The following is a 23,435-nucleotide window of genomic DNA, read 5'->3' as shown; positions in this document are numbered from 1 at the left end:
AAAGATATACCAACCAGTCCCTGTTATTTCTGCATCTTTTTAATCTTCCCATGCTTCTGTAGCACGAGGTCCAGAAGGAGACACAGCACATTTGGGAGTACTGTATTTTGCTTTTCATCATGCAGAGGATACAGCCTAAACCCCAGCTCACGAGACATGCTTTGGTGTCTCTGGAAAGAAGTGCCCTGCAGTGTGGCGGCCATGTGACAGGTGAGGCTGGCCCCTGTCACCTCAGATGGCCAGGATAACACAAATCTGTGTATCTTGCAGCCAAAGAGTGGCTCCTACCTAGAAGGAGCACCTCCGATGCCTCGCTCTGGGGGTCTTTGCATCTCAGCCATCCACGAATGCCCGTGTCAGGCAGATGGAGGCTGCTCCAGGAGTGTGGTCACACCATGACATAGCTGGGGCAAAGTATGCCAGAGAACTTCAAGGGTCCTTTTGGGTCTGACCTGGTGTTGGGTCAGGATTCCCTCAGTGAGATCATTGACGAGTAGATGAAAGTTTAGGTCATTACAAAAGACCTCACGTTTTCTTTAAAAAGGCTTGGCCAAGATAAATGATTTTTTTTCCTTCCACGTGTCTTTGTTAAGCTGGAAGCCAGCTGCTGGCCCGCATCTCTAGCTCTCCTTTCCCCACTGCACAAAAATGTCTCCAGCTCCTGCCTTATTTCCAGAAGTTTCACCTAAGCTTTGCTGACAAAGCACAATGTCTTGAGCTCAGCACACTACAGCGCTTCTTTTACAGTCATACAAAGTACAACCTGGAGTAACCCAAGAAAAAAGTCAGGAAATTCTTAATAAACCTCCTGAAAGTTCCCTCCAGAAGGTGGCTTCCAAGCTCTGGGGCCCACCCTCCCACTCAGCCATGTGGCTGGGAGGGGACCAGTCAGCCCCTGGGACCAGCAGGGCTCTCACCACTGCCTGCTGAAGCAACCCACAGGCTGCCAGATGTGCACAGCACCTTCTATGGCCAAGCATTTCCTGAGCAGCTACAAAACTAAAATATAAAGTGCAATTAGCAGTTATCTGAATGAAGCAGAATTCAGCAACTTAATACAGACAAAAAATCAAGTAAGAGGGGGAAAAAAACCAATCATCTGGGACTGACAGAAAAATGAGGCAGATCTCCTTTCAAATCTCTTGTAAAAGCCACCACTTTCCACCTTGCTCTTTGCCAGCACTTTGCCCAGCTAAGAGAGAAGGCAAAGGCTGTGAACTATCTTTTTTCATAGGTAGACAGTTTAGTTTTGTCCCATGCCTGTAGTTTCACACAAGTGGCATGCTGTGCCCAGCACACAGCACAGCTCACGTGCACAACATGTAGTCACTCACCACCAGCAGCATGCACAGGCCAGCACTCCCATGCACCCCATCAGGCACTTACCTGAACAATGGGCAGTGTTTGTCACCAGTAGTGAGGCCAACGAAGCATGTGGGACGCTGCTGGTGCTCCAGCACTGGCTCATCTCTTTACCACAGCAAATCAAACCAAGCACTGTTATGCCACTCCACTCTGTGCTCCTCACCCACCCACTTAGGACTCTGCTACAACTGACTCCACTGATTGTTCTCCATCTCTTTCTGCCCTCAGGTGCTGTCACATCCCCAACCAGAAGCATCACTTTCCTGGGAGAGAGGCCTTCCCCTGGGGAGCAGTACATCCCCATCCCTCTGTAAGACCACAGCAGAGGACTGGGGCTGCTCTGTGCACCACTGGAGGTGAGCAAATCTCTCTCCCACCAGCTGCAATTTGAACTTTTTCACATGCTGACAGATACCACACAATTCTGTAACATTTAGCTACCGTACTTTGGGAACTCTGGGAGTGGGCAGGCAGCGTCCTGCCACCAACCCTAACCCCCAGAGGAGATTTCCAGGGCCCTAGCCTTGCCAGCACCCCCTGGTTCTCAGTGTTAGAGTAGATCTTGGGGAAATCTTATTCTTGTGTCATGAAAAAATATATATATTTTATTAGTTTTTTTTTTTTTTTTAAATGAAAACATACACTGCAAACATAAAATAAGCAACACATTAACAAAGTTAAGTACAAAGCAGAGTTAAAAGCAAACAATAAAGGTAAACAGCTTAGTTCAATGCAAAATAAACACAAACTATGAACAGATATCACTTAAGCACACAAAATGTCATGGACAAGACCACGAATTCCATGCTGACACAGACTGAACACTGGACCTGCTGTAGAGGGCAAGCACAATGGCAGTATGCAGAACGCCCACCCACAGCCACCAGCACCATGTCAAGAGTCACCCCAACACAATGCAGCGTGAGCCTGCTGCTGGTACTGAGGTGTCTAAGCTGCTCTGCACTGCTGCTGCTCGCAGCTCTGCTAACCAGGGTATGGCTTCTACATCTGACATCCCCATTTCAGTTTATCCCCTTTTTCAATTTATATAATGGAACGTAGAAGCAGATCAGTGCTGTAGTCCAATTAAAATCATTATCATCCATCCCCACTTCGTTTTTTGAGATTTTCCTATGCTTTCTAAGCAGGTGCTATGCTTTGCTTTCAGAATCCCCGGTGTACCACTACATGTAAAAAAAGGAACATATATGAGCCCAGTACTCACCTTCCCCTCAACCAGCTCCATGAATGCTGGGGCTCTTCTCAGCTCTCTCAGAATACCAGGAAAATGGCTGAAGCCCTCTTCTGCTAGGGAGCAGTTTGGGTCCTGTGTATCTAAAAATGTGTCAGGGTCCATGTTGGCATTAGTTCAAGCAGTCTGTAGACTGCTCCAACTCATCCTGTGGAGGGATGGCCCTAAGAGACCACACAGTTCCAGTGCCAAGTGTTCACCATGGTGTTGCATGGGACAGATAGCCCAGATCCTGTCCAGTATAGAACTGCCTGGGCAAGTGCAGCTCAGTGGTGTTTGAGAACCTGCCTTAAAACGTGCCTCATCCCTGGCTGTTTCACAGAGCCCTTCTAGGTGTCAGTCCATCCCTGCTGCAGCATGCCTGCTTGAAAGGTGCTGCCTGTTGGTGCTGGAATATCAGCCTGTCTGAAATCACTGAGGTACCCAAGCCCTCTCCCCAGAAATCCTTGCTGAGGCCATGATTCAGTAACTGCAGCATGTGGAAGGTAGTTTTATCTTCTAGAATTTGTATGCAGCTGGAATAAAAGGCAGTAAATGAATAGTAAGCATCTCCTGAACTCCATAAAGGGCCTTTCATTCAGAAGGATTCCAAAGATGGTACACACAGGGATCACTCACACAGGGATCACTCACCCAGGGCAGGAGCAGAAACCTCTGGGGCCAACACTGTGGCCATCCTGTGCCAGCAGAACCACACAGCAGCATTTAAAGGATGGGAAGTGAAGAGTAACTTACCCATAAGAAATGAAGAATATTTACCTTTTGAAGTAGACCTGGATACCAAATAGATAACACAACGTACATGCAATACATGCAACCCGCCATTTCCTGAACTGCACATGCAGCATAAACTTATCCAGCCCACACATTGTACAGGTAGGGCACTATGTGGGTACCAGGAACAGGTGAACTGCACAGAAGCATGCTGAGACCTGTCAGTACATGCACTAACACCCCAGGCACACGACCCCCAGCAGGAGCCAGCCACTGACCGGTTACTGCACATAACAGGCAAGTTGTCAGTGCACACTGGGTCCACTCATGCTTCAGGTATGTTCTGGTGCTTCCCACACCTACAGAACACAAGTACCTTTTCCCACTAGAGACAGTATTTGTTAATGACTTGAGTACAGGAATAAGCAAATTTTCTTTTTAAGTAAGACATCATCCAAAGATAAAAATAACTGTTTTTCCAGATGGCTTTTCTTGGTGCCAAATCTAAGAAGCTTTGGCATCCATTCCTATATCCTTTCCTTCTAACTGTCTGTTCTTGACACCCATTTCATCAGCATTTCAGGGTATCACCTTCTACTATCCACACTTTATCTCACTGTATTTTCTAGCCATAAAGGCTTAAACTTTTGGCTTTATTATATTGCAGGTCATGAATACTTTCCATTCCCTCAAAGGCAGTTATCTATTTATGCAATTAGGTAGAGCTGTGAAAGTGAAAAAGTAGAAAAGCTGGTAAGTGTATGACAGTTCTATGACATTATCAAGGAGCCAGCTGAAAAGAGAGAAATGATGATATCAGACAGCAATTCCTCCTCCAGTCCTATGCTTCAAACTGCGTTCATGGTTAGTATTTGTAACACGTCACAGTGACACACAGCTGCACAGAATATACAGTTCAGCTGAGAAAGGTGAGACCCTACTGATAGATTTTACATCTGTGATTTCATACTCACGAATTAAGAATAAGGACTGGGAGAGTCAGAGTCCAAGACTTGGACTGTGATCCAACAGTAGACAAAACAAGAGGACATAAAAATCTGAGCAGCACAGGGCAGTAGCAGTGACCAAGGGATGAAGTCATGGATTGGGAATACAGGAAAGTGGGAGCAGGGGTAACAAGACATAGTTGGAGGAGAATACTGCTGAGTGCATCTGGGAAGGGGCAGCCATGTAGGCAGGGTAGACAATAAGGCTATCGTAGCTGCATAATGCAAGGGAATGGATAAACACTGACTAAGCACAGGACTTGAGGCTTTGCAGAGTACTGTAGCTTCACCACGCTGAATTGGGATGCACATACAGGCCTGAACCAAGGACAGTTCAGCATGAAATCACTAAGAAATACCAGAAAATTAAAGTGGAGGAAGTGCTACTGTGACAATACTGTTTGAATCATTGCAAGAAGGAGTGCACTTCAGACATCAGGCAGTAATTATATCAAATATATATAACATACATCAAATACAGGCTCTCCAGTAATATTCGTGTTCCTAGAAAACTCATCTCTCTATAAGAAACCATGGAAGGACACTGGCTTCACAGACACCAGGGAACTGTGTGTGGGACTCTGTCTGCAAGGGTTCTGGATGAAAATGCAAACACCAACTGCTGCTACCTCAGGGACTTACAGCAGCTCCTGCTGACCGGCCCCTACCTGCTGCCTCCTTCAGTTCTGTCTCACATGGCTAACGAAGCTGAGCCCCTCTGTTGATTCAGTTCTTCAACTAAATCTGAGAACAGAGACAAACCTTGGTCTTCATTGACTTGCTGTCCTGTATAAGATGCCCTATCCATAATGCCCAAGGTCCTTTAAATGAAAGCTCATTAGAGAAGTTCTATTCTTGCGTTCTTGACCTACAGCCCAATCCCCATGTAAGCCAACACAGACCACCTCTTCTTTCACCTCATTCTTTCTGCAATGAGTTCAATTTACCGCTTGGAAATACTCCCTGATTCCTTGGATACATTTCACAGTGCATCTCTCTTCTGTACCTGATATCTTCTACTATGCTAAATTTAAAATAAATTTCCTGAGTCTCTCAGTCTCACTGCATACTTACATTTCCCTTAAAAGGTACCAGGAGGCTCCTTTTCCTATTTAATATTGCACTTCTTACAAACAGTAACAGTGAAAGATAAAATACAGGCTATAGTTTACCATACGCAAGCATAGGTGGCAAGCAGCTATGACGTGTCTCTACAAATCATGCCAGTGCATATGCTGCAGTAGCCAACTACTGCTTGAGGAAAGAGGTAGGGCAAAGAAAACACAGGTAGGAGATGTTCCATAGGCTCCAATATGTAGCCCAAAGTCTGGCATTTGCATTTTTGGCAGCAGCTGCTGGTTTTGCCATGTCCTACCACTCTTCTTTCATATTAACCAATGGAAGAGACAAGCAGGAACTTTCTCATCTTATTCAGGTACAGAACTTTCTCAACCCAGGAACACAACAACTAACAGCATGCAATGTCAGATGGTTCACACAGCAGTTATGACAATTTCAAACAAAGACTATATCCAATATCTGGCAACATTCTTAAGGCATAGAGACCAAGAACTCCAGTACTCTCAAAAGCTCTGTGAGTGTCTTTTGTTCACAAACAAGAGTCAGCTGGGAATAAAATGCAGAGATGTGCTCAGTACTGTGTTAGTGTCTCAATACCGAGCTGGAAAATTTAACACCAGTTTACTTACAAGAGATATTCCTTCCTTGGAATAGTGTGATTTTAAAAAGTTCAAAATCAAGTCAGAATATCACGACCCAGGTTTATCACTTGAAGTTACCTGCTGAGACCAGTATCCCCATAATCCCTGTTACTGCTGAGTAACCACTGATGCTTTAGAGAGAGGACTCAAGATGGTGCAAGGTACAACAAAGGGAAATAATAATAATCATTCTTGTTTCCCTTTCCATTAAATAGCCACCAGCACAAGTTAGGAAGAGACCTGGTAGCATCCTCTGCAAGACTACAACACCAGTGGTTTCCCTAAACGTACTCATTACAATATATTTTCCTTCCACTCTCAGCCCTGAAGGATCATCTCAGCTTATGAGAACTAAGCTTCTGTCTGATTATTAAATCATTTCTAAAGCAGATGGGAAACTACTGTGGTTTAAACAGCTAGGCTGAGACTGCATGGCTAAAAATAGTATAGCAGGCTCCTTTTAATTAGTAAGATGATCAGATATGACAGAAGAGAGAGATGTAGATATATGGATTTGTGTGTGTGTATGTCTTTAAAATTAAGTTATTACCTCAGTAACAAGTATTATTTATAACATATATGATACATGATGTCTGATTTTTATGATGTCATTTATCTTCACTTGGGCGAGAAGACAGGCTAACTCTGCTTTCATAATGTCAATCCTTGCTATATTCTAAAGGAAAAGTGTAATAAGATAAACCTGCCACTGTGTGCAGTGCCGTCATTTTTTAAATGAGGTGGATTAGTAAGTGCTCTAGTGCAACAGACTGTCAGATCTGCAATGTGTTGCCCAGAGCAAGTGCAGCTTCCCGAGGCCAACCTTGTCCCTTAGAGCGCATAGAAGAGCCAGTCCAGCTTTGCACCTCTGACTTCACAGCCAAGAGCCAAGCACAAGGCTGAAGGGATCAGAGACTGCTATGTCTACCCTACTGCTGTGCTGCTGTGAACTTCTCAAAGCCTGAATGGTGAATCTGGGAGCAGAATTTGCTACTTGGTGTAAATATTTCGGCGTAGTTTATTTAAAAAAAAAAATAAAATCTTGCCTGTTCCTCTTTCTGGCAAACTCTTACAAAGTAGTAAATATGCAGATGGGCACAGTGTTATATTTTGTATCAACATACTTCAAATGTGTGCATATGCATTAGCTATATAAATACATTCCTCAGGAAGCCCGCCAGAGGATATACTACAAAGCTCTGCTTTTGGTTTGTATGTGCACCAGAAAGAAGCCCTCCAGGTTTATCTGCTATACGATAGCTCACACTTACCTGCAGTTTCCCCTTTTCTATCTGGATGTACAAATGTTTCATATTTATACACTGTGTGTACATATATAGCATGTATATATATGAATATACATAAATACATAGAGACAGGCAAGTAAAAACATATGTACTGTATATACACAGTCCAACATCTTTGCTATAAAGCTGAATATCACAGTGGTGTGCCAAAACTGTACAACGTATCAAGTCAAAACATACTTGATCGAAAGCAACACCAGAACAAATTGTTGATATACCTTCAGTGCTAGCTCTCTGCTGTCCCATGAACACTGCTGATCCCATCCTGCACCCCTCCCCTACCTCTGCCAGCCTTTCCCAACAAGCCAACTGTGCTACTGCAGGATGGGGGCACCCCAAGATGCATGCAATACACTGGGAGCAGAAGGAAGCCAAGCTTTGCCCTCTTTCTCTAGAAAATCATTGGAGCCCAAGTAGCTGGAGGTCAGAGACTGGTGAAGGATGAGAGGAGAGGACCTCTGCCCACTGTCCTTGAGATCTCAGCATGCCCTTATCTAAGAGGTTTACCAGCATCACATTTCTTGCTGTTACCGCATTCCTTTTCAGGTGTTGGTACTACAAGCAAGTCAAAGGGTATCACACATCATTACTTACATGAGTACTGACAAATGGGGGCAACGGAGGGAGTGGCCGCGTTGCAGTGGGTGGCTATGTACGTGTATTTATTCACACGGTAGCATGAATCATGCATGGAGGTCAGTATGGATACTGTTGAAATGGTGCTACTAGAATCATGCTCTTCCGATATCTGTGCAAGGAAAAGCCAGGTCAAATACTGTAGTGGGCACACAGCAAAAAGACATCCATCCGTTTAATTCTAGACACGAATCAATTTGCTTTTGCAGTGATGATTAGCTGGAATGAGCACTGCGATGGAATTCTGCTCCCCACCCGCCCCGTTTTCAGAGCTGCTATTTAGATGAGCTACGGTACTAAAAGAGAAGCTGCAAAGATGCTATCCGCAAACATAAAGGTGAAATAAAAAGTTAAGCATCTGCATTCCCCCCAATGGAAAATGGAGTTCTGAAGAAAAGGGAGGAGGGAGAAGAAAAAGAACTTACCACGCTGCGAGTGAACTTTTCTAGAGAAGTTCTACGACCTTGCTCATTCTCTGGCTTACCGGGGAAAAAAGCGGGGAGAAAAAAAATACAGAAAAAAAACCCTTCAGCTTAAATGCAGTTTTTCAAAACAGCAGCAAAATATAAGGAAGCAGCGAGGGGAAAAAAGTTTAAAAAAAAAAAAAAAAGTAAAAAGCAGAAATCAATGTTTGCAATAGCAAACATAAGAAACCAAAACCCCTTACAGAATGAGAGACATCACTACTTCTGCTCTTGGAGAATGTCACTTTTCCTCCCGTGAGTTTTTTGAACGGATCAAACAGCGTCTGTGCATTGCTGTGTCTCACAGCTATTGGTATTGATTTCATGTTCATTGAATTTTCCTTCTGTAGCTGTTTGAGCTGGGACCTCTGATTCTGGTTAACATCTGCCAAACAGCTGATTGGAGACTGCCGTCTACTTACTTCAAGAGATGAAAAAACACAACTTTTACAACATTAAAAAACAGTGTGTGAGTGAATACAGTGCTGGAAGGAAAATCTTACCGAACTCACTGCCAGGGAACTATGTACTCCTCTACTTATCCAGAGGATACAAGCAGATTTCCAGTACAGTTGGCTACCTCAAAACATGAGATGGTCTATGTATGTCAGTGCAAGGCCATGGAAAGACACAAGCCAATTTGGGGCACTGGTATTTTTCTATTTGAGTACAGGACTATTGGTATGCAAAAAGACATTCAACTTCACTCCAAGAAGGCAAATGTATGTATCATGGCTCTATTAATGTATCCATGAGAAGTCTGTTCACCATCACATTTTGCTCATTTGACAACAGGGAGATCTAATTGTCATTAATAAGGAACTAAATAATTCATTGTCATGTTTGTTAGCGTATCTAGTAGAAAAAATTGTTATGGAGCTGAGAAAAAACTCAATAATGTGAAGCAAAGCTCACTGCAGTCAGAAAACTGTGAGCATTGGTGATTTCCAGGAGAGAAAATTATTTCAGTACGGTGAGTTGGTGAAATGGAGATAATGTGATGGAAGTAAAATGGCAGTGAAGGGAATAAGAAGCTATTTTTAAGGGAAAGCCACAGTTATGAAGGTGCATGATACTGCATTGGCAATAAACATTGCACTGGAGCTCCTCATCAGATGATGTATTAAAATGCTGAGAGAGTGGCAGCTCATCACACCTTGTCTCTGAGACCCAAAGTGAGAGATGGGTGGGAAGGGAACAACAAGAGGAACAGCAGAAAAATAGGATGAGGGGTCCCTTAGGAAGAGACCCCACAGAGACCTCTGCCAGAGAGGTAGAGGAAATTCCAGCAGGAACCTCTTTTCAGCAATGCTCTCACTATGATCAAGCTCAGCTTTTCCTGTAGATACAGCACATATTGTGGCCCTGCTGTGGGGACAGGGACATCGGTTCTCATCCTATGCGACATATCACCTCAGCCAGTGCTGAGGACAGAGCCAAGGCACACACTGGGGTACAAGACAGACTCTGGCTGGTGGGGAGGCAGGGACAGACCCTGGCTGCCGCCAGGACAAATGCACAATTTCGCTCAGGGAAATAAACACCTCGACAAAAGACAGGGCTCTGCTAGGCTCCATTGAGCAAGGTACTTGGAGTCTGCAGCATTGCATTGCTGCAGGCTGGAAAACTGGCCCATTTAAGCTGAAGCTTTGGAGTGCTCTGGGGACAAAGGAGATCAAGATGATGAACCCAGTCCACATATTTCTCCCTGTACCTGCTGCTAGACAGCAGTGTCTTTGCTTTTGCTGCAAGCAAGGTGATGCAGCTTCTAGCCTTGAACAAAGGCAGGGTGGTGGTCCCCAAAGATGCTGAGCACCTCACTGTGTGTCAAGAGCTCATCTAGCACAAGTCACTGCATGCGAGGCCCTCTTCCTACCGCAGCTGAGGATATTGTAAAGAAGCAGGCACAGGTCACCCCAAAGCACAGACGTGTCCCACAGAAATGCCTTGCAAGCACAGGCTGCAGCAGCACCGCGCTTTGGCATAGGGACAGCAGGCTGGGACCAGCTGAATGGAACAATCATCCCCATAGCATCCAGCTCTGAGTCAAAGTGTGACATTCTCTATTAAAATAAAAAGCAGCTGAGGCTGGCTGGCTGCAGAGCGATGAGCTGGCACAAGCAGATTTCCTGGCAGTGAGCAAGGGTGCTGGTGCATGGCTCCCCAGCTTCTCCTGCCTGCATCCCTCCAGCACAGGAAAGGAATGATAAACAAAAGATTATGGAAAAAAAAATAATTAGGAAAAGAGGCAGGCATTTCTCCCCTGTGAACACATCCAGGTCCATCCCAGGAAGTGTCAGATGAGACTGTGGAGTCCAGAGGTGCAGCACAATGGCAGCATTTGCACAAACACACACTGCTACTGCAGAGTGCCACATGCACAAGCCCAAGTCAGGCAGTCCTTGTAGGTGCAGAAGGGAAGGGGGCCATCCTTGCCTGTAAACACAGTAGCTAACAACAAAGGACACGAGTGTTTGGATAAAACATGAAACCACCACCCCTGCTGTAGATGAACACAAGTCAGACCAGGTAGGTGCTGAAAAACAGGTCTTGTCAATTAGACATTCACTAATTACTGATGTTTTCCTCTGAGTTTTTCTTTTTCCACAATTAATTATTTATCTAACCATCCTGATTTTAAGTTCCTTTGTGTGGATTCTGCTGGCAAAGAATGGCATAAGAAAATATTACGAAAAACCAGCTGACACTAATTGTTAAAAGTAATTAGGAGAAAATTGCTCTGCATCTTTATAGCATTCAAGCCAGTCCTGCCACTGAATCACACTGGTCATGTGCACCCTGATGGGACCAAGCAAGGATGGCATCTGCAGTGGGAAGCAATACAGAGAATCAGGACAGAAGCTCTGGATAAAAGCAATGCTTCATAAAGCATATGCTGAAAAAGTAGCCTGCCCCTCCTGGCATGAAGCTCACAGCCACCACCTTGCTGACATTTTTGCCAGCGACTTGAAAAGGAATCAGAAAATGCATTCAAAAGCTCAGTCCTCTGAACTGCAAGTCTGTGAAATTCCTTCCTTCCCTCCCAGAATTCATTTTGTTGGCTACTGAAGGAGAAAACCATGTGTTGCAGAGGGATGCTGCTGCACGAAAATGAAGGGTAATCACTTCCCTGACACCGGTTCAGGAAAAGGCTAGAAGCATGTCCCCAGCTTCTCAGGCAGTCATTTATACCCGTCCAATGGGAAAAAGCAAAGGGCATGGACAATGCTACCAAATGGCTGAAAAAGTATGTTGTTGTGAACACGGGGAGCTCACCGTTCCGTGCCAGCTGATGAGGACAGTCCTGCACCAAATCCTACAAACACCAGTCTGTGCCTGCCCTGGTGTGATGAAGCTCATTCCTGCAGCTCTGCAGCTCCTGCGAAATGCTCCCCTGCCTGTGGGAAGCCATCACATGCCAGACAGGAACACAGGAGCTGCAGCAGTTCAGCTATCGATCAAGATGGCAGTCAGGTGGAGATGCCCACCAGCATCACTGCTTTGTCTTCTTTTCATGCACAGTAATGGAAAACACTGAGGTCTTTCCTGCTCCTTTCACAGAATCAACAAAGTCAGAAAAGACCTTCAAGATCATCAGGCCTCGCAATCAGCCCCGTGCCCTCTGCCTCACTCACTAGGAGGCCAGCATGGAGGTGGTGAATGGGGACCAGGCCAGGCGCTCAGCCCTTCTCCTCCCCAGTACGCTGCTTCCAGTCACGCCCATGCCAGAGGCTGACATCCTGCTCCCTACTGAGCACCATGAATCTGCAGGATGGAGGCCAATAGTATTGTGGTTGTAATAATGACATTGTGAAGAACAGAGGGGAAAAAATCCAAAACAAAATCACAATAACAAACAATGTATGCCTGGTCTGTATGCAGCCTACGTCCTCTGCTACCACGTAGCAGTTGTGCAAACAACACATCCCTTCTAGCCTCCCCAGACCTTCTCATAATTCTGTCCTTGTGTCTCAGTCCTGACCTGGAACTTCTCTCTCCCTCTTCATTACTGCACTCTCAGAGCAGGGAGTGGAAGCTCACACATGCATGGTTATTGTACACTGTGGAACTTACAGCATTATCCAAACTCCAAATCCCAGCACCAAGAACATCAAGCATCTTCTGAGGCACTAAGGAAACCCTGAGATGTCTCCACTGAGCAGGTAGCCCTTATTCTTCCATTTGACAGAGAACAGAATATGAAGCAGAGTAAAGCTGAACTTTCTTTTCCCTCCAAGACCACACAAGAATGTAAGTGGGGGAACCAAAGGATGCACATAGATTTTCTGGCTCCCAGTCCTGTGCTTTAGCCACACAGCAGCCTTTCCCTTGTCCTGCCATCTCAGCTTACCATGGTCCAGTGCTGCAGGGCTGAAGATGCTAACAGACATAAACACACCGGGAAATATTCATGCGTATATATAAGCCATAGGCATTCATGTACTTTGTGCACACAACTCTCTTAGCCCGAGTCCACAGTGCTGTTCTTTCAAAAACTTGTATTTTCTGTAACGTAAGTAATACTGGTATTACATAGAGGCAGCATTAGGACACTGTCTGCGGGATAAGACATATTCATGCTCCAGACAGACATACCTCATCAAGCCTTGAACAACTGCAGTGAATTTCTGCTCGCATCAGTGAAACCAGGACTTTGTGTGCAGGCTCTAAACCAAATCCTCCACCAATGCAGGCTTTGACATCCCACTATGTTTCCTTTCTTCTGCTTTCCAGATATTTAGAGGAATTTTAAATGGATGCTTCTCAAACCTGCACCAAAGGCCCTCATGATCTTACCATGCAGCTCAATGCACAGAAGCTTCATGTTCTTTCTGTCAGCATTTCTGTACCTGTGCTGCCTCGAAAATGCTCACTCACTCAACACAATGTGACATCATTGCTACGAGCTTGGCAGATTCTGGAGTAACATCAATTCCCCCCCTGCATAGAATGAAGCAGGTGAACAATGCATCTACACAGAACTACACACTACTGCCTTTTTTTGCACCTCGCTATGTTTACTTGTGCACCCACAGCTCTTTCTAACAGAAACTTGATTCTTACTTTCACGGCTGTGTTAACATGACACCAAGGCCTGCTCCTCCGGCAGTTTGTAGGGGGATGAGGATGTCATGCTGACACATCCAGGCCTTGATCTGACAGCAAACAAGGACTGCAGAAAAAAGCCTCTGGTTTGAATGGGCTCAGCTGGGAGGAGAAAACCCTTTTGCTTTGAAGCAGATGAACCCTCATGTGTTCAGTGGAGGGAGGATGGGGATGGCATGCCAAAAGCAGATAGAGGAGAGGATGGCAAAGGTTTTTATGCTTTATACTATCAGAGGACTTTGCCTTGCACTTCCTTCTTTCCCCACGACCTCTGAACTCTAAGTAGACCTAACCTTTTCAAACATAAGCAGCACAGCACGGTGCTGTCTCAAATCAGACATTTTGAAACAAAGGGCTGGCTGCTGCCCTCCATTACTGGCCCCAGTCCACTGCCTGCAGTCCCAGGCATAGCGGACAGAGGGGTTTGTCTCCTTTTGTCACACTGCGCATGCTTTCAGGATGCACAGTGACAATCAGGACAAAAATACCACTGGGATTTCATGGTATTGTGCCAGTGCAACGTAATTTGGCAGCACACAGAGAATGCAGCAGAAAAACAGCAGGGAAGATGGTGATGGGAAAACCCACGCTCAGGCTGTAGAAGCCAGTTTATGAGTGGTCCTGGAAGTCAAACAGAAGTGAGACATACACATGTGTATATGCATGCAAACGAACACACATGGACACACAGACTTACAGGAGTCAGGAGGTGCAGGAAGCATCGGAACACAGCCACTAGTGCAGAGAGCTGTAGGTTACCTCCCAGCCCCTCAGAAAGCATGGACATTTGGGCAGGAGCTGCCACAACGCCAGGTAACCACTTCTTTGTTACGCTGAACTGGGGGTTCCTGGTAGAAATGCTGTGCTGGCAAAGCACACATGGGTGCCAGCAATGCTAAAGAGTTCAAAATCAGTTGACCTGTAAAAAATGTGGCTGAAACCCCTTAATTGCTGCATGGGTTGCAATTATTTCCTGTCTCTAAGGAAGAACCATCATTTTTTTTTTTTTTTTTTTTATGGCAAGAGCAAGGGAAAATGAGAATGGAAATCACTGTAGGGCAGTCTAGAGGTAAGGCATCCAAAGGGAAGATCATCTGGTGAGGCTGTGGAGCTGAAAAGCAGAATAGGTGAGATCTGAAAGACCAATTAATAGATTGATGAGTTCTGCTTCTCAAACAGACACCACCTTTGTCACAAGAAAAAGGCGATGTGGTTTTAATTGCCTGCACTGCATTTGGGAGACTTTTGAGCAAGACAAGCAAATTTCTTGTTGCTTTTTTTTTTTGGTCTTGGGCCATTCTGCTTTCCCAAAAACATGTGCTGAGGTTGTGCATAGGGATGCCATACCCTGTGCCCCTGGTGAAGAAAACAAAAGTTGTCGTTAAATGATTTTTTTAAAAAAAGAAAACAATATTTTCATTTTCACACTAGCAGCAAGCAGCAGGCGAAAATCAAGAGGTGCAAATAGATGCAAGCATGTCCTTTCCAACAGATACCTTCTTCTTTGCCAGCAATAAGTCCTGGTAAGCATTTGAACGGAGGAAGCGCGCATAGCTGTCACTCTTCATCAACTTGTAAATGTGCTCCTGTGGGACAGGAGGAAATGAGAGACAGAGAATTGTTATCAAACCTCATTTAGACATCACAGAGATTTAAAACACAGTGAATTAGAAGGACGAGAGACTGATCAAAGTCCTAATTAAGTCTGCTATTATCGATTATGTGTGTTGTGGTGGCATACAGGAGGTCCATCCTGGGGCAGGACCCTGCTGTGCTTGGGGCTGCATAAACACAAAGCAAAAAGATGGCCCTCACCTCAAAGGCTGGCACATATTATTCAGTAATCAGTGTTACTCTGTAATGACTACAGCTCTCAGAAATCCCCAGATCATGAGCAAGTGCCTAGCCAGGCTGAAACTACTGGGATGTCTCAGGAAAGAAGAAATAAATGCCAGAATTTATCCCATAGATTAGGTTTCATTCTACTACTCATAGACACTTGCACTATCACCCCACCCTCTAGTTATAGTTCATGAAGGGGAACAGATACTTGAACACATTTCATTTCCACTTAAGTAGATGCCTAGAACAAACCAACCTATTCACATCCTGAAAAAGCCTTTACATCTCTCTGACTGCATGTGAAGTTTATTGGACAAGTACACACATTTGCACCACATTATAAAGTTATGACAGATGTGTCCCCTCCATAGGGCCTTCTGTCTACTATTGAGTCAAACTGCTGATATTAGTTTGCTTGGAGGACATCCCCTGCCTATGAGCATCTTCACATTTACAAAGGAGCGTTCCACTACAGCACAACCTACTCTTTTCCACTGCCTTGCTTAGTTTTACTTACCTGCAGAAAATTCCTTGATTCCATCAGCTCTTCTCACAATTGTCTAATTGTCCTTTCATTCGTAAATGGATATTATCCCAAACATCAAGAAAATCAGATCAAAATACTTTGGCCCATTAAGGACTGAGATTACGTTAAAGGAGCACAGGCACCCAAGACATTTCTCTTAGACTTAGAAGCATTCTTACAGAGTTAATGAACAGTTTTATCTATACTGATTTATACAACATAAAATATCCTCTCCTGCCCTATAGCCATTGCTGTTGAAACTTCAGAACAAGCAACCCCGACACAAGTCACAGAGTTTATTTCACAGTATTAACGAGCCAAGCAAAATTCCCTTACCTTCACCATCACTGGCAATCTGAGATGACCTGTCTGTACAGAGAACTGCCTCATTCAGCTTTCTTGTGCTATTCAGTGCATAGTTCTAAGAGGGGCATAACTGCCACTGGTTTTTACTGAGATGCACAATAAAATGCACACTTTGAGCTACAACCTGAAGTGGAACACTTTTAACCAGTTAATTTCATTTCCACAGTTGCTTTCAACCCTGTCAAACCCTCACTCGTATGGCATTATCTAGATGAAATACAGCACAAGATTTTGCAATAGAAACGCTACAATACAGTCATATAGCAAGCTTAACCCCTCTCACTGCAGGAAAAGAAACAGAAGTGAGGGCACAGCTGCTCACTAATCATCTACAGCACTGCCAAGGACTTCCCACCTAGCTGTGGGACACACCTATTTATTCAGGGCAGAACAAGCTAAGCATGATCTGAACTGAGGACAGGGAACGTAACGCATGTCAAGGGTATGGTCATCGACAAGTTTGTATTTCTCTGGAATGAATTATGATTTTCAGCATCGGCTCACTCTCAAACACCTCAACAGAAACAATTCAACAGGAGTAGAAATTGACATGAGTTAATTTAAATCAACCACATGGCAAACAGTTCAGCCATACTGTTATCTCTTAACTTCTCTGAAGGAGACTGTCTCCTACTAATGCATTCTTCATAACTAAGCGGGGAAAAACAACCCTAACTTTATAACTAGAATACTTTCTCTTTCCTCCTCCATAACTGTGGGGCAGCTGATGAGTACCTGAGGCAGGCACGCTGCAGTCCATCAGCAGCAATGAGTCACAGAGGTCTCTCAGATCCTCCCTCTTGCTGTGATTGTCCCCCAGTGCCAGCGCACCCGCAAGGCAGGGTGCTGGTGGGAGCAGTGCTGAGCTGGAAAGGAAGGGGCTAGAGAGCTGAAGGCATTGCAGTGGGCAACAAGGACATTTTGGTTGACATTTTGATAGACAGCTGACTAAATTGTTGACTACCTTTGGATTCCAAATGGTTTCTTAACTGGTCAGATAACAAAGTCTGCTCTGAAAGGCAAAAATAACATTTCTGGAAAACAGAGTTCAATTTTCATTGCAACACAAGCAGATCACATTAGCTGTTTGCACACAAAAGAAGAACAAAGCAGAGCAGAAAGTGCTGGCTATACAACCCTCCAGCATGCCGGCAACAACTATCAGTCTTACTCATGTCAAGATAGCTTCAGATATTTGACCTTAAAACAGTATAAACTCAATATCTGACTGTTGAAAGGGGGAAAAATTACTTTGACCCTGAGATGAAACAAACCACAAGCCGATGTCTTAGCTGAGGCCACTCTCTGAAGAAGCGGACTGCTGCATGCTCATCTCCACTGCCGCCCTGGGTAGGTAGCTGGTATGCAAGATTTTCTCTGCTTTTCACATCCTGGAATCACTAGGCAGCAACCTTGCTACCTTTCAGCTGTTCACCAGCGACATAATCAAAGAGGGAATTCTTAGGCTTTGAATGCTAATGAAGAAAGAAGGTTGGGCATAGGGAAAGGGAAGGACATGCTTCAGATGCAAACTTTACAGCTTAATTGCAAGAATTCAAAGGGCTTGCTTTGAAGAAGTACTGGAGGCACAAATGATGCACTGATCATTTATTTTATAGCGCTTCACTTTTGAAGCACCTAGAGAAAATCTGAGCCAGCTGCTCAGGTCAGCAAAGACTGCCTTCCAATTTGCAACAGTCCAGGACAGCTTACATTGCTGCAGCCAACTCCCTGCTGAGACTGCACCACAAAGCTTCCTGTAGAACTGTGGCTGCAGTCCACGTACAGCTCAGTTACACAACAAACCGAGCTGCAGGACAGGAAATGTTGGTACCTGGGACATTTGCTCTGATCCCTAGCCTACTTCATCCTTCGTCACCAAGCTGCTGCTATACCTCCTGCAATCTGTAACTTTCTAGGGAGAATTTATAGCTAGCATTTAGCAGCTCCTAATTTCTTAAATAAATTGAAAGCTACTAGAGGTTGAGCCACTGAGCATAATCTTTTGAGGCAGCCTGAGCAACGGGCATATTAGCAGAGGTGCGTGCACAGATTTAGCTGCCCTGTGCAACATGTGCAAATTGGCTTGTTCCCTTGCATCACGGATTTTTAACTCACTTGGGATCATTGCAACCCGCTGGTCTCTCACTTTCTAATTTACTGAGCAGCTGCTTTCATTCTTTATCACACGGTAGAGAGGGAGCATAACTTCACCAAAGACTGCAGCCAGCATCTCCTGTGATGCACCTGACACGTACGCATGCTCCAGGACACACCTGAGGCTGCTGGCAATAAATTCAAGCCCTCTTATCCTTATCCTAATAGAACTTTGCATTCTATAAACTTGCTTTTTACAGTGGAATGAGCTCATTATTACTGGCTCCCTGAATACACAAACCAAATTAACTACTGGTGTGATTTTTAACGGTTCCCTCACAGTACTCCTGCAAACAGAGTGGGCTTAGTGCTGACCATCATCAGTGGTGCTCCTGTGGTCCTGAGCCAAGGTGCCAACCTTCTTGCTACCACCACTGCGTGTCAAACAGTAAATTTCAAAGGGGAAAAGGCTCTCATTTCTGTGAATTAGCGAACAGAGGAACCAGACACGTAAACCACAGAAAATGCCTCTTGTACGGTTTTACATGTAACCTCAGCTTCAGCGGAAGTGTAGGGAAATAAACGCTGATAAGCTCCAGCATCTCTCAGCTTGTTTCCATTCATAAGCCCTATCTCTGGAAGGAGATGAAAGACAAGCTCTGCAAATTTTCTTGACAAAAGGGGAATAGGGAGAAAAAAATAGAAAAAAGCTTGCAATCCAGACGGGAATGTGGGAGGTGGCTGAGATAGCAGAAACGCCTCAAAGCTGCACTTGCTTCAAACCAATGTGCTGCAACGTGACCGGGGCCCTCTTCCCCCCACAGGCAAAGCACTGTGACCCTGAGGAGAGTGCGTAGCAGCTGAGCAGGACCTTGGGAACACTGAGAAATATGTGGGAAAATCTGAATGACAGAAAAATAACAAAGCAAACTGGCTTGCACAGAGCACCTGGTAGGCCTCTGGAAGCTTGTTGAGAACATTTATTTTCAGCAGATTATCTTGGTTCTTTTCCCTGAAATATGCACGTGATAAAGTAACCATGTTGATGGCTAAACATAGCCATTGCTAGTCTCACCTCTTAGCCACTGCAATATTTTGTGACAAATCTGAAGCAGGTTTTGGGGTTGTGAAGGCCAAGCATAATTTCCTCATCACCTCTGAATACCAGCTTGATTCCAGCAAGCCCTTAAATTTTAACTTGCTGAGGGAAAGTTTTCTCTGCTTGTGCCTGAGCACAGTTCTACGCTTGGATAGTGAGTGGGATGAGGGGGAAATACCCGATTCTTTGCTCATCTCAAGCCCAGGCTTCCCACTCAGCACACTTGTAGCCTGTACTAGGATTTTACACCAGATAGACACTAGATAGATAGACAGTTGTTGAGAGTCACCTGAGCCCCAGTGTCCCACTTTGCCACTCAAAAACAGGTTGAGAACTGCTCGCTGTAGCTATCCCACTTGCATCCCTTCACCCTGCCACCAAGACCTAGCATTATAATAAGGCATTTATGGACACCTTTTTATGTTGCAAGCAGGCAAACGCAGCAGCTGCCCCTGGAGCCAGCTGCAAGGGATATTTGCAGCATGTCAGACAAATCCATTTGAACACAAGCCCCAAAGCAATATAAAGCAGCAGAGAAAACAACTAAATAAACAACAGCAAGCCATCATGAATGTTCTACCTGTGCACTGGGGGAGAATGTTCTGCAGATTCACGCATGAGAGAGCAGAGCCTCACTGAGTGCCTTGCGGCCTTCTCTTGGAAGGGACCACAGAGGCCAGCTGAGGCCCTGCCGGGGGTCTGTATCCCAAAGGGATGTCCTCGCTGCACAAAGAGGATAGGGGAATGAGAAAACAGGGTGATGCCATTCTGAGCATGCAACGAGCAACTGCTGCACCTTGAATTAGGCACAGGAAGCCATAGCAGCTGCTGGCAGACACAGTGAAGATGAGGCATGCTAAAGACCTTCACCCCTCAATGAGCTCAACTGATAACATCAGTGTGGGAAGGAGGAGGGGAAACATGGGGTTTTCACCCCAGTTCCCTTTCACGTCTCCAAATCCCTGTTCATTCTGGTCCCGGCACATAGCACTGTGTCACTCCCAGTGATGGTGTGCTGCCTTTTTGATCAACCAGCCCACATTAACCAGTGGTGCCCAGCAGCACTGCCACCTAGTACAGCTCTTGCAGTTACTGGAGTGCTGTGCTTACCTGATTTATAGTTTAGAAAATAAATGTCTCAGGTTGGTAAGTGACACTTAGGGGTCTTGGCCTGAGTATGAATTGCTCTGGAAAATTTGAGCAATATCTTTTTGGCCTCTCTGAAGTTATTTAAGTGACAAAATAATTTACACCCACAGTTTTAGCTGGCGTATTTTCTTCACACTCAACCAAGTTGTTTTTACTACTACAGGAAAAAAAAAAAAAAAGATGAATAATTATACTGTAACACAGACTAACCTCCTTGCTAATCTAAAAATCATAAAATCTCTCTTTAGACCCCAAATGAAATTACACCACGCACAGCAATGTGGAAGAGCTTTAGCAGGAGAAATCACTGTAAGCAATGAGAGCTCATTTTGAGTAATACACAGAAATCCTTTGTTTAGCCCTGTAGATACAAAGTTAGAAGCCTAATGTAAATCTTTTGTGCGAAAGTGCATTGATAAAAGTAACACATCAATTTAGCCCCAGCTCTTCTGTAAATGGGTGAGACAACTGGTTTGCTTCATACCTTCAGAGGTACAGAAGGGGCTGCAGTGCTGCTGGGGCAGACGCACTGCAGAAGGCAGAGCCCTGCCAAGCACCATGCAGTTCAGGGGTCAGCTTGGTACTGCAGTAGGATTTAGTCCTAAATATAGCAAGGGCTATCCAGGGAGACCAGAGTGGGCTGCTGGGAGTCTAACACTGTGTGAGCAGCTTTAGGTTTTGAGAACAATGATCGTGGCTAAGAGGCTGATTCTCACAATGTGGGCCAAATCCTGGCTACTGGCAAAAAGCCCAAGTGAACAGGTTTTGCCTGGGAGGAGGGGGACAGTCTCATGTAACACCTGGAAAACTGGTATCCCTTTTCCAAACAATGCAGTACCTAGGAGACACAGCAACAAAGATGGCTTTTGCACTTCTTAAACATGCTGCAGTACAGCCATGAGATGAAACTACTCAACTTTTTGACCAAGATCTTTGTAAGGCTGTCCGTAACTTTTCCTTACTTCATTTTCTAGGGACATTCCTGCCAAACAGCTGAGTTCTGCCCTGGGAAGGAACATGCAGCATCCTTGCTACAGCAGAAATTAAACTGGGGCAATCTATGTCCCTTAGGAGACAGTGACAGCAGGATGCAGCCTTACAGAAACAAGCAGCATCCAGTACCTGAGTAAAGGTGGTGATGCTGAGGTAGGTATGAACCAATCTTGCTTGGATGCTGACACAGGGAATACATCCTGGATACAGAAACTGCCTTCCAAGTCTTGTAAGCATTTTGGCTTTGCTGCTATATCCCCTTGGGCAAGCCTTTAAAAGGTGACTGAGCTCAAACTTTTCAAGTCCAAGCTACAAATACTTGTCAAAATCTTATATCTGTTTGCAGATCAATGCAATTCAGACAGCACAAGATCAACACTCACACCTGCTGTGGTCTGAGAAGGAGAGGTGAGAAATGCATTGCTGATAAATCTCCCTATAGATTTTATTATTGTTATTATTATTTTTTTATTAGAAAGATGAACTCCGCAAGAGACAGCAAGCCTTAGAACAATCTGACTGCAGTGTTCCTGCAGTATGTGGTTTGGGCAGGTGTGGAACTGACTTATCTGTAAGACTGCTCACTCACAGTCCACAAGAGGTGGACTTGTGGAGTCCTGGCTGCTCAGGAGGAGAGGGATGCATTTGCAAGCACTTTTGCTCACTACCTGGATGAAACAATAATGTCGACTACATCCTGACTTTCACATGACCAAGAAAGGCTCTTGCTTTGCAAGAAATGGATGTTTCTTGCAGCTCAGATGCACAGTGCTGGCACAGGGGTCACAGAAAACCAACCTGAATGCTAAATTCAATTTTTAAGCAAGCCAGAGTTAGGAGATGCCTGGCAAAGACAGAAGTTGCTTGTTAAGACATTCTTTCACAGAACATGACTATTAAGGCACAAAAAAAAATCAAAAAAAGACAAAATTAAAAAAACAAAAAGTACCTTCTGATGTGCAGTGTGTACATACATTCAGGAAAGTTCATTTCATTCAGGAAAGTTGTAACACTTGCTATCTGCTCTTATACTGACCCTGCTTCAAGTCTTTCATTTCCTGCTTTGTGCAGTACCAGACACACCAGCATAACCCTCCATGATCACCTTCCTATTTTTGTTGCAGGCATCTAATTGCTCTTTTGGGTGCATCTGTGGGATTCTTGGTTTTAGATTCAGTTTAGGCATAAGTTGTTCTGGGAAATCCACAGGGAAGGAACTTGCATTTTTGTTCGTACATGTAACAAATGCACAGCAACAGTGAGATTTCTGTTGAAAGCTGCATCTACTGGAGAGCACTGCAAGGGAAGATTTTCCTCTCCAAACCCACAGATTCAGAGCCAAAAGGGAGAAGAAAATAAAAGCTAAATTCTTGTGAAGTTTGTACTTTTCATAGGCAGCATCAGGGTTCCAAAGGCCTGCAAGAGGACTGGGCACTGTGTGTGTATGTGCACGCACATGCTGTGTGCACACCCCAAAGCAGTGCTTTCAAATCCCTATGGTGCAAGCTGAGCAGCACTGGCTCAGTACCACTTGAGCCACCTTCAGGGCAGGGTGCCTGGGTCTGCCCTATGCCCCCTCTGACTGCCCATATTGCCAACCAGAACTGCTTGTTTTTCTATCCCAAGTTACTATCCTTGACAGACATACAGGTAATTGGGGTGACTAGGTAAAACTTAAAGAAAATAACACTAATCTTTCCTTGAGTTCTTACATGAAAGGTGATCCAGATGCATACAATGAATGATTATTTCACGTTTTCCTTCCGTGCTGTGATTTAGCTCAACATCTAC

At 44.8% G+C, this 23,435-nt stretch overlaps 1 protein-coding gene across 3 annotated transcripts in view; it reads right to left on the bottom strand.

Moving 5' to 3' along the window:
• RGS6 (regulator of G protein signaling 6) overlaps positions 1-23,435 on the bottom strand; it is a 221,703-nt gene that overhangs the window by 5,357 nt on the left and 192,911 nt on the right. For 2 of the 3 annotated variants that reach the window (XM_072336879.1, XM_072336880.1), the window contains exons 16-17: positions 15,069-15,158; positions 8,428-8,481 (exon numbers count right to left, since the gene is read on the bottom strand). In XM_072336879.1, coding sequence (XP_072192980.1) covers positions 8,428-8,481; positions 15,069-15,158 — 144 coding nt within the window. The remainder of the gene's footprint in view (positions 1-8,427; positions 8,482-15,068; positions 15,159-23,435) is intronic. The other variant, XM_072336881.1, reaches the window with a different exon arrangement.

The sequence above is a fragment of the Excalfactoria chinensis genome, chromosome 5, assembly GCF_039878825.1.
Source record: "Excalfactoria chinensis isolate bCotChi1 chromosome 5, bCotChi1.hap2, whole genome shotgun sequence".
NCBI classification, from domain to species: Eukaryota; Metazoa; Chordata; class Aves; order Galliformes; family Phasianidae; genus Excalfactoria; species Excalfactoria chinensis.
This window is presented reverse-complemented; position numbering and strand designations above follow the sequence as displayed.